At 31.4% G+C, this 11,868-nt stretch overlaps 1 protein-coding gene across 1 annotated transcript; it reads left to right on the top strand.

Annotated features, from left to right (window-relative positions):
* Positions 1-1,835: 1,835 nt before the first annotated feature.
* LOC126771075 (J domain-containing protein) lies at positions 1,836-3,893 on the top strand. The gene is made up of 3 exons (XM_050490772.1): positions 1,836-2,170; positions 2,385-2,486; positions 2,619-3,893. The coding sequence occupies exons 1-3, from the start codon at positions 2,084-2,086 to the stop codon at positions 2,940-2,942; spliced, it is 513 nt and encodes a 170-aa protein (XP_050346729.1). The 5' UTR covers positions 1,836-2,083; the 3' UTR covers positions 2,943-3,893.
* The last annotated feature ends 7,975 nt before the right edge of the window (positions 3,894-11,868 follow it).

Here is an 11,868-nt window from a genome sequence, read left to right as displayed (position 1 = left end):
TGCTCATAGTTTTAGTTTTGACCATTCGATTCCTCAGAACTCTCGGAAACAAAAAAAATTGAGACATAATTCGTTCTCTGATTTTAAGCTATACAGACTTAGAAGAAATACTAAGAAAACGAATTTGAGAAATTGCTTCTATCGATTGCTATATATAAATAATATAGGTACATATAAGTAATGTAAACAGGCATAAAAAAAGAGGCAGATATGAGCAAATTATATAGCACACCTTTTTTAACATTGTTGAATGTTAATAATGATCTAGCAGTTCAGGCCTACCAAGTGTGCACATCATATTGTACATGCTACTGTTAAGGTCAGAGCCATATATGTCGGCATCTCATTCCGTCGTTTTCAAAAGAAATCTGAACTACAGGGCATGCTGGTTTCAGTACCAGCGCCTTGGGCAAGAGTGCTACGGAGCTCCCGCATCCGACAACCAAACCTATGTGAAAAGTTTACTTAAATAAAAAAAAACAAAGGCAAATAATGAAATTAGTTGCTCTGGCACCCTGAACCATCGCCCAACCACGTCCTACACTAATGTGCTTAGCGTCAGAGGCAGAGGTGAGCAGTTAATATAGTACCTTTTTGTTAAAAATTCAAAGCGAATTCAAATATTAGAGTTTATTGGTGACCTGCTTTGGCTATGCCCTGATTTTTACCTGGGGCTTGGGGTGAAAGTAGTTCGTTGCTAACGACTTTAAAATTATAAAGATAATAATATATTAAGTAAAAGTTAATATTTTACATTGTATTGCATAATGTTTCATTTCTCTGACTTTCTCTTCACCTGATTGTATGCATTTCATTCTTTTATTTTCAGGACAATAAATGCAATTTCTCATATTTATCTATAAATCAAATAGAAGTTTTTTTTGTAATTATGTACAAATTTCTTCAAACCTTTAAATGCCAAAATCCACGTTTTTAATTTAAAAAATGACTAACTTTCATACTAACATTCATACCCCATTTAACAGTCTTAGGAGATGAAGATTCGAAAACGATGTAACAACTGCAATTTGCTGATAAACAGAATTATCTTAGATAAATTTTAATAACGATCACACATCTGTCTTTCACTCATAAACAGAAGCCTAATGACAAATTTTTATATGAGTTTCGTCCCCAATTTAAATATTTTAAGGGACGAATTTTCAAAAAATCTCTAACGCTGATGGAGTCTGTAAGTAGTACGTATGTGTGAATTGTCATTTTAGAATTTTATTGAGTTGAATAACATTTAGAGGGAGTCACTGGTAGTAAAAATTCTTACCTCTATAATTATAATAAGAGCAGTGTGACATGGATTGATATCGATATAAAAATTTAAATAAGAATGATATTAAAGCAGTTAAATATAATATTTACTGCTTAAATATGATCTAAGTATAAAAATGCGAACATATCGCATTTTATTAATATATGGTCTACATTTGATATGAATATGAGGTTTTTTTACAAATTAATAGGTATCTTACTAAATATGTAGTAGAGAGTTTTCAATGATAGAGATGTAACATTACAATCTCTAAAAAAATCTCGCTGGATTATTGATCACAACACAACTTGAACCGCGCAGTGCGCACTGCGCAGGAATATCTTTTATATAGTTGAACCTTTACATGTTACAATTTGTCTTCTGAAAACTGGCAACAATTGTCGTTTATAATACATTGCTTTTTTATACCTATTATAAAAACTTTCACATAAAATGTTAAACAAGCAATGTATTCGTTACTACCGTCAAAGTCAACAGCAAGGCTTCTGGGCTCTGGTTTACTTTTCAATTGTGTGAGTGAATATGTACAAAGACGTGTATATAAATACGAATATTCGCAAAAGTGTGCGTGGAGTAAGAGGGAAAATCTGTGCACATGATGTACAGGATAATGGTACGCAACTATAGTCTTTCGGTCTCTGACATAACGAATACCAGTGAAATTTATGCGCAATATAATTTTATGTACTAGGTATTATATACCTTATATAGGTAGTCAGGTGTTGCAAATCGTTACGTCTACATTGATAAGTTTCGTCAGTATACATTGGGGTTTTGTTAGGGAGGGTCGTGAAAATGACCGGAGTGGATGAAATTCTAAATTACCAAAGAAGCCTCGATGATGATTTCTATGGATTGCTCGGATGTGATGAAAATTCATCAGTAAGTTATTTTTTAACTTTAGTTTAATATTATTAGGATTATTGCAATATATATTGATTTCATTGACCCACTTATTGACCTTGATTCGAGACCTCAGACATTGACCTACATCCGGAAAACTTTGCAAAAATTACTATTGTGATCAAATTAGTCCGTTCTATTCGATTTCCATTAAATAACTTCATTGTTTTTAATAAACCTGCCAATATTTCAGATTGAACAAATAACTGCTGAATATAAGGTGTTGGCTTTGCAATACCATCCTGACAAGAATGATGGTGACAAAGAGGCAGAGATAAAGTTTCAAAAACTAAAAGTAAGTTTTTAAAAGTATATATATATACTCTGTATTAACTATATGACGGTGTCTTGGGTTTAACCGAATTGCTTATTGAACAATAAAAACAGTTTTTTATAAATTGAGATCTAAATTGTGTATTTTTTCTAGGAAGCCAAAGAAACACTTTGTGATCCATCTAAGCGTGCTCTGTATGACAAATGGAGGCAGAGTGGCATTTCAATGGGCTATAAGCAATGGCTTGGTATGAAGGACCACATTCAGCAGTCCATGCATTGGTCCAAGCCCAATACAAAGGACCGCATGCTGGAGGATGAATCAGGACGCTCTTCTGGCCCTTCCAGCTTGGGACCCAGCAATGCAGCGGCTCGTCGGGCTTCTGAGGGTGGCGCTGCTCTCTGGGGACGTTGGGGTGGTGGCAATCAAGAGCCTCCATCCGAAGTCATCTCAAAGTTCCGTAACTATGAGATTTAAATCTCTGGTTATGGCATTTACTCCTGTTTTACTTTAATTTATTAGATATGTTTATTATTTTTTTAAATATCAAGAGGTTATTGTGTCCAGGTCTCTTGACTTTATGTTGCATTGTTGTTTTTTTATATATATTTTTTGACCCTATGAGAGTTTTGGAATTCTTGCCTTTTTAAATAAATAAAAATTATTTAGCATAGATTTTAGAATAAATTAGCCTTTATGGGCACAATATTCATCAAGTCAGCTCATGGAACAGGTTTGCTCGAATGTTACTCGGTATCTTAATGTTCGATGTTTAATGTTCAAAAATTTTCAGTGTACATCGGTGTTAGTAACCTCTCATTAGTGAGGTAATCTTAGTGTTAAACACTTCTGTAGTCTGTCCTTAGCTTTAAGCTATGCACATTCCTAAAACTTATGAGTCTGATTATAACATTTCTGCTGTAATATGATGTGTAAAGTTTCTAAGAATCTCTATTATATTTTGAAGAGTTATATTTTCGATCCTCTTAAGGAATATATTTATTTTACTATATGTAAGTATTACATTACCCACTGTTTGGATGACGGAGAATATACTGGAAATGTGACTTAAGTGGTAACAGGGTATTGTTGACAGAAAGGAAAGGTTTTGTTTCCATATTATTTGTGACCTTAACAAATGTACAACTAACATATTATGGTCATTGATTATTTATTCTACATGAACAACTATTGATGTTTCCCTGATTGTTAGATATAGTTAAAGATTGATATGTGTTAGATGTTTTTATCAGTATTTACTCTTTATTGAATGTTTCTTAAATATTTTAAAATTTTATTCATAGATAAGTAGATTTTAAAATCAAATGTTTTATCTGAATGTCTATAGGAATCTCTTTAAAGAATATTGTAATAATTTTTATTTTTGATGTAATATCTAAATGGAACAATAAATTTTACCAAAATGAACGGTCTTTTTTATTTTAATGATAAAATTGTACATAATGGTTTTTAATTATTTGTTGTAAAATGATAAAAGAAGCAAAACATACTCAGTTATTTTCAAGCCTAAATACGCAAATAATTATTTATTACGTAATAAAATGAAGAAATTTGATATCATCTGAAGGTTAAAACAAAAAAAAAATTATTACAAAATTATAAGTATAACATTTATTGACTGCATCGTTGGTGTAGTGGCTTAATGTAAGGCCGCAGACCCGGAGGTCCTGGGTTCAATCCTAGGTCGGATCAATAAATAGTTATTGGGTTTTTAAGTCAGAAAATTCTCAGTAGCAGCCCGGAGTCTGGAAGTTGGAAGTGTGTACACTCCCGTGTCTCGGCAAGCACGTAAAGTCGTTGGTCCTGCGCCTGAACTCTTTCCGGTCGTGTTGGATTGCCGTCCCATCGGATTATGAGAGTAAGGGAATAGAGAGTGCAACTATGTTTGCGCACATACTTGTGCACTATAATATCTCCTGCGTAATTAGCTAATCTCTCTTGAGATTGGCCATTATAAGTATAACAAAACTGAAATGAATAATATAATATTGTAATAAATTGTATATAATTTTCATTTTAATTGTCTTTCAGTTTGTTTTTGTATTAGTTATTCTCTCTTCTGCTCTCTACTTCTGTACTAGTTATTAGTAGAAACTTTGGTTTGGGATTGGTTTATGTGTAATTTTGCACTTTAAGTTTTCCGAATAGTTAACAGTTCCAACTTCAATTACTAAAGGCACTATTAGCCTCCGGTACAGCCGTAGTTATATCGCCATTAACCAATATTAGTATATAGTGTATTATCTATGGCCATTAACAAAGCAACGCTGAAAATCGAATCGATCGAATTTCGTTGCTTGAGCGAGGAGGACAGGTAGATGCAGCGAGCGAGCGACTGAGAAGATAGATCTATGTATAATCCATTAGGCATTAGCCAATATAATATATGCGTTAAAGATGGTGACGGAATATACAGGATATACGTGTTAAACACGATATTAATTGTCGAGTTATTTCAACCGATTTAAAAAGGAAGTTTATCAATTTGTCTGCTTTACGCAATATTTTCGCTACCTATTAGCGCGCCTATTATCCGCGTATTATTATCTTATATTAGTAGATATACCTAAAGGAAAGTCCCGTTTCAATTTGAAAATAATATTCATCAATAAGAGCGGAAAACTAGACTATTCGTCATCCTCACGTGTCCTTTAACCGGTATTGTCTTTTTGAGCAATGTGTTTTAAATGGTGTACACATTATATGTATAATAATATAATTAACAAAACAAATAATTTACTAATTAAAGCTCATTAATTTCTTCATATTTTTTTTATTTTTAAAGTCGGTTTGTTTGTTTTTTTAGTTCATAGTTTCATATTTTAGAGTAGGTATAGTCTTTAGCGAGTAGCTTTTTTCCGTTATATAATTTAATAAGTTAGCTAGGTAATGAAGCTTAGTTTATTTTTGGCAATGGTATGAAACATTGAACAACATAGCGAACTTTTAACTTAGAACCAAGTAAATTACCGTCTTAAAAACAATTATGACATCATAGATAGATAACAATACATATAATATTGTGTTTTTTTTTTAAATTGTAGCGTTTTCTTAATAATTGTGTTATAGATATTTTCAACAAGTATTTAATTTTACCACCAACCAATAGTATTTGCACTATCACGATTCCCTATTCATATCGCCTCATGATAAACGTTGTTCGTAAGAACGCCTCAGAGAATAATTGTTATACTTAGTTTTTTTTGTAGTTGCCAATTAATTTATGCGTAATGACAATCTCGTATTAGTAATAAGAGTTTACTCATATTTTTGTACGTAAATAGTAATTTTATTACAACTGAGCTTGAGCTGTACCGTAAAGAGCATAATAACTTCCGCATAAAATACTTGTACATTCTATCTATTTCTTTTTGTAGTCAGTGTCAAATGTTCACTGATTGGTTGATCTGCGTAAAAGTTTGTTTTGTCATATCTGTACTTTTATACTATTGATTTATACCATTGATATAACAAAATTATAGAATTCTGTCACTGTTTGGATTTTATCATTTCTTTCATAAAACATTGTGAATATTTTTTTTATTAGATAAAATAGTCAAGTCACAAAAATCCGTTGGGCAGCGATTGGATAAGGTCTCCCTATCTACACTTCGACAAAATCTAAGCATTTGGTCTTGGTAGAACCAGCTTTTTTTGTACTCGGTACTAGTACGAGCACCTACCTATTCACAGGTTGTCTTACTACTTCACCTTAATTCACAAATATTGAGGTATCTTAGCCAGGAATCGTATCACTTAATTACTTTTTTATTGGAATATGTTTAAAAGAATGTACCTTATTGTAAATTCAAGATTTCGTGATTCTGTGACAAAGCACACGTCGTCCAGCTTCGTAAATAACGCGTTTGTGCATTATATCTTATAAAATATGCGTTGAATGAAAAAATATACCTAAGAACAATTCATTCTTTTTTTATATTTGCGGTCCATAATTTCGGGTAAAGTCAAACGCACGTTTATTTTCTGAATTTTCCAAAGGTTAATGTTTTATTAAGCTTCGACTGTACCATATGCATATTGTTCGTATTTTCCATAAATGCAAGAGAAAAGTAAACAACTAACAAAACCCGTGGTTTTGCCAACGTAGAATTAAATTAGTGACGATAAGACTTCAAAATCAATCATTTTAACGTACATAATGCCTTTTCGAATTACACACATAAAATATATAAATTATGTAAATGGCTGGTAGCCGGCAAATAACTATATTAACTTAAAAAATAGGCAGTTGTTTTTAAATCACAGACATACATTTCATTTATGTGTAGGTGTAAGTATAAATAAGCCACAAATAGTGGATAACAAATATATGTAGGTAGGTACGTGAACTTAAGGTTGTTATAATTTTTGATAGACTAACCATTCTACTGATGGAATACTCCTTATTATAATGTTGGTATTTGCATTTTTGTAATTTTAGCCGTTTTGAAGATTACCCTGGACGCAGACACAGATAATACATATAAACTGGAAGACAGAAAGACTAATATTAAAAAAGAAAGGTAACTCGCAAATAGCCATATTACCTTAATCATAGACAGACACTTTTTTATTTGTATTGATATATTTATTTATTTACACAGAGTAAAACAATATTCCATTAATGTTTTAATTTAAAAAAATAATATATCCAGTTGGTGCCCGACGACCTTAAGAAGGTGGCGGGCACCAACTGGATGCGGAAGGCGGAGGACAGGGAGCTTTGGCGCACCTTGGGAGAGGCCTATGATCAGCAGTGGACAACGATTGGCTGTTGATTGATTTTGATTGTTTTAATTTTCAGTAAAAAAACACTTATTACTTCGACTTAGTTTGGTTTTCCAAAAATGACGTATATAATATACCAAAATATTTAATTTCCTAAGTTACCTAAGTAGTAAATATATGCGGGCACTGTTATACGTGTACCTGTATACTGTAGATACCTATTTAACTTTTTTATTACAACGACATCCTTACTTTTCTATGTAATCGCATTTTTCATTGAACATGTTTTGTAAATATCCAGTATAGCAATTTTGCTTGTGAAACAATTTCTGTAGTGGCGTTCAATTGTTTTAAAATTCCATAGACAGATAATTGAAAAACAGCGCGTGCTGTTATAAATACTTTAAATACCAAGATTTTTATAAGTTGCATTACTCGCGACTTTATTTCTGTTGACATTAAATAAAGATAAAGCTGTTCAACTACCCTTTATTAATGAATCTCGCGATACGAATATTATACTGGTGGTATTTTTTTTTTTTTTTTTATAGAATAGGAAGGCGGACGAGCATATGGGCCACCTTATGGTAAGTGGTCACCAAACGCCCTTAGACATTGGCATTGTAAGAAATGTCAACCATCGCTTACATAGCCAATGCGCCACCAACCTTGGGAACTAAGATTTTATGTCCCTTGTGCCTGTAATTACACTGGCTCACTCATCCTTCAAACCGGAACACAACAATAACAAGTACTGCTGTTTTGCGGTAGAATATCTGATGAGTGGGTGGTACCTACCCAGACGAGCTTACACAAAGCTCTACCACCAGTAAAGTGGTAGGGCTTTGTGCAAGCTTGGTCAAACTATTAATTCATTTTTAGCAACAAGTTTCAATAATTCAAAAAAAGTCAAAAAATCAAACTTTTATAGAAAGAAAAAGAAAATGCGAAATAAAGGTCTTGTTTGTCAGTTTGGTTTTGAACTACTGACAGTCACCAATCATTACCCGACAGGTTTTGTTTTAAAGTTTAAATCAATTAAAAAATATAATAGAAACTTTTCCTATCTCCTTCAGATTTCAAGCATAAGTGATTATAACTGAATAAGATTTTTGGACCGGAAAAACAAAATCTTTTGTTGTCTTATTATTAGCAGGCACTCTTTGTTATATATTTGTTTTCGTTATTAATCAAGCAACTTGTCCCTATGGATGTACCATTGATAATAATATTAAATTTAATATTCCTGCGTTGATACGATACCATTAACAGTTTATACCATACAACTTTGCCTTTATACAATATTTGAATTATTTATGACTTATGTTATGAACTAAATACGAACTTGGAAAACTCAAGCTTAACCTTAATTATAAATACTGTACAATACACAGTCGTATTAATAAAAAGGGGTATCAATTCCATGCATTTCAAAATGTTGTACAAATTAATGTCAAGTAATTATTTTTGTATTCACGTATATTAAAAAAGATGGAACTGAAAGTATAATATAGCATAGCAAATTCGTAGAAAATCTTTACATTCTTAAAATATGCAGAGAACCCTGCTTGTTTGCCTCGTAAATTTTAATAATTATCAGTATACAACAGCAAACATGGGCAAATGATACTCAGTTTTCACAAATTATAAAATTGTACGTAAAAAGTGCAACAACGTAGATTATTTCAGGCGTAATAACGACTGTACGTGCACCAGACACGAAAGCGTATATATACCTAATTGAAATTTCCTCAGAAAAACTTAATCGCTTTTTATTTGCCCGATTCGGAGTTTGAAGCCAAGACCTCGGTATCTGTAGCTTTATAAGCTAGCCACTTCTCTAATCTTATACTCAGCTTTTAGTAAAACAAATCTATGTTTTTTTTCTGTTTAATTTGTTTATTAATTTGGCACCCTCATTTTTTGGCATCTAAGACTCCACTAGATCCGGGATTAAGGGTATGTTGGATATTTCCATTTCAACGTAATAGAAGACAAAATCATCGAACTGGAAGTTTTTGCACCTTAAAGTTAATAGGTATATATATTTTTTTATCACATACATACATTTTTTTGTCATTCTAATTCAATCATTGTTTTTTTCAAAAGTTGGTAAGGGTCAAGGTTCCTTACATAATAAGTATGTTATTAAATAAAGGCTTCCATACCACAAATATAGTAAATTATTACGTATGTGTATGTATCTACATTTATTCTTCAAGCAACGTCATGTCGAGTAACATAGGAAAAAACAAGTTTACAATTAAAATTGAAAACTATTTAATTTCTTTTTTGGAGTCAAGTGCAGAACACGTAACTTTGTACTTTTGTGTAACTTGTACCTCCATGGTGGCCACACGAAAAATTTAATTTTTATTAAATTTTATATTAAAAGCAAATTTGTTGTTACGGGTCCCTAGAGATAGCTGATCATTCTTGTCACTGGATGTTTATACTTTAGCTCCGGTTGCATCGTTAGGCAGTAACAGTGTCTGCACCAACAGTGTATTGTCAGTATTCGGACCAGAAAGTGTGGTAACTGAATTTATAATTACAGTTTTTTGACCGAAATTTACTTTAAAAATTGTCACTTATAAAATGATAATACAATAAAATATAATAACAAATAAACGTTCATATTACTAACAGCATTTCTTGCTGACTACATATACGAAACGTGTTTCTTTTCTAAAGGATGTGATGTGATAAATTAATGAAAGGTGAGATAAGGTTACACAATTTACGCAAAATGTTATTATTTCAGCGGAGGAGGCTTTTAACCAGGTTTGGCCCACATTTGGGCAAAGACCTCCTGTTAAGGAGAAGGTTGAATTTAATTTTTTTTTAACGTTTTTTTAATTTTAAATTCTCACCCTGGCTTATTATTGGGTGTTTTTAGTATACACTTAAATCGTACGACCCATTATGCTTTCCGAAGTTTACCAATCGCGGATTTGTATTGAACTCAAATTATCACTTTGCTTTTTAAGTTTAATTTGTTTTGCTTAGGTAATTCTTTTATATACATCTGAATCTAATCTTAAATTCAGACATGAAAGCAATCGATGTTTTTTATGTATAAATTATGAAATAGATATTGCTTTTGTAAGCTATATTTAGATTATTGTATACTTTATACACACATATAACAGGACGCTGTGCAAGGCTTAAGTTACAAAAATTTATAGAATTATTATCTAACGTCCACCGAGAATCTTATATTTTTATAATACATAGCTATCTATAACCTCTAAAGTTCTAGTATTGGTATATAAATGTAGCGTTCTTGCCAACATATTTATTAAAATATATGATAATTAATTGTTAATTATTTTTTAGCTAGTTGTTTTACTAAAGTAACTTATTAATCTTAAAATTCAAAAGGAGTAGTACATAGTATTAGCATTATTACCAAATACATATATTAAATATTTATAGATCACTATTCCTTCCGATTTCACTGAAAGTATTATAAAAATTAAGTAGGTATATAGACGTTTTCCATGAAGCTTAATACCATTAAAGCAATATGAGAACCAGCATACAATTGACCTAACAACAAAGAGTCATTACTTACACTTTGGCTGTGAAATGTAATGCCGAAGGTTATCTGATAAATTAAATGATGTTCCTAGAAAGCCCATAATTTGTAGTAACTCGGAGAAACAGGTCATCTTATAAATATTAAATTTAAATTAACATCGGTTTTACGATAAAATAAAATTAAGATTGAACGTGTTTTACCGCAATAACCTAGATGATACAATATTAATATTTAATCTCTTAAATGTAAAATTTGCTAATTTTACGTTTATAAAAAAATAAAGTATCCACTAACTGCTAACATTTATTAGCTAATATCTTTATATTTGTGTATTATTTTTAAAATAGTGATAAAATTTTTGGACTCATCAAGGTCTCTGGATTAAGGGTGTTTCAAAGCAAACACAGTAGTGTGCAATGCTAAAGTTAGCCCATGCATGTACTTACTTTGTTTGTTCTGGAATCCCCTACATAACTTCAAGGATCAGATAAATAAAGCAACCGAAAACCAACGAAGCAGCAACACAGAGAAGCTTTAGGGTAATGTATAAACAACAGGAATGTTATGTACAGTATATAAATAATTCTATATGTAACTTTTTTGTTGTCTTAAATTGCTCTCCGCTCATCGTGAAAAACTTCAAGATTATTTTCGTGCAGAGGCAATATCGCAATTCGCCAAGTGTCTACAATTCTAAATCAGTCACATAAAAACAAATAACAGCTTATAAGACGTGTGTTACTTAAGGGAAAATGTATTATATATTTAAGTAATTATGCGTTTCAAAATATTTTAGGATGGGATCCTATGGAACAGAACTTCATCAGCGTCAGGTGACGTTTGTAAGTAGCGTCAGCGAGTGTTATCGAAGTTATTTTTTTGCGATATACTTATTAATCTATGTTACATTTTCATCAACATGAGTGCTAAATCACAAACGTGAAGAAAATGTTAATGGAATATTTACTATATGTAGAATTAGATGACTTATTTTTAATTGTGTTCTTTAGTTACTAAAACGATTAAGTATATGTTTTATACTTTTGCTGTTTATTTTATAGTTTATATTATTCCATTAACTTTTCCTTAATTTGTCTTTAAAAAAAAACT

This window comes from Nymphalis io, chromosome 10 (assembly GCF_905147045.1).
Source record: "Nymphalis io chromosome 10, ilAglIoxx1.1, whole genome shotgun sequence".
NCBI lineage: Eukaryota > Metazoa > Arthropoda > Insecta > Lepidoptera > Nymphalidae > Nymphalis > Nymphalis io.
This window is presented reverse-complemented; position numbering and strand designations above follow the sequence as displayed.

What these genes read in the sequence shown, in the direction of transcription:
- LOC126771075 (XM_050490772.1), top strand. Translation starts at nt 2,084, where the DNA reads ATGACCGGAGTGGATGAAATTCTAAATTACCAAAGAAGCCTCGATGAT. An exon ending in GATGTGATGAAAATTCATCA is followed by an intron (nt 2,171 to 2,384) that starts GTAAGTTATTTT and finishes CCAATATTTCAG; the next exon opens with ATTGAACAAATAACTGCTGA. An exon ending in TAAAGTTTCAAAAACTAAAA is followed by an intron (nt 2,487 to 2,618) that starts GTAAGTTTTTAA and finishes TATTTTTTCTAG; the next exon opens with GAAGCCAAAGAAACACTTTG.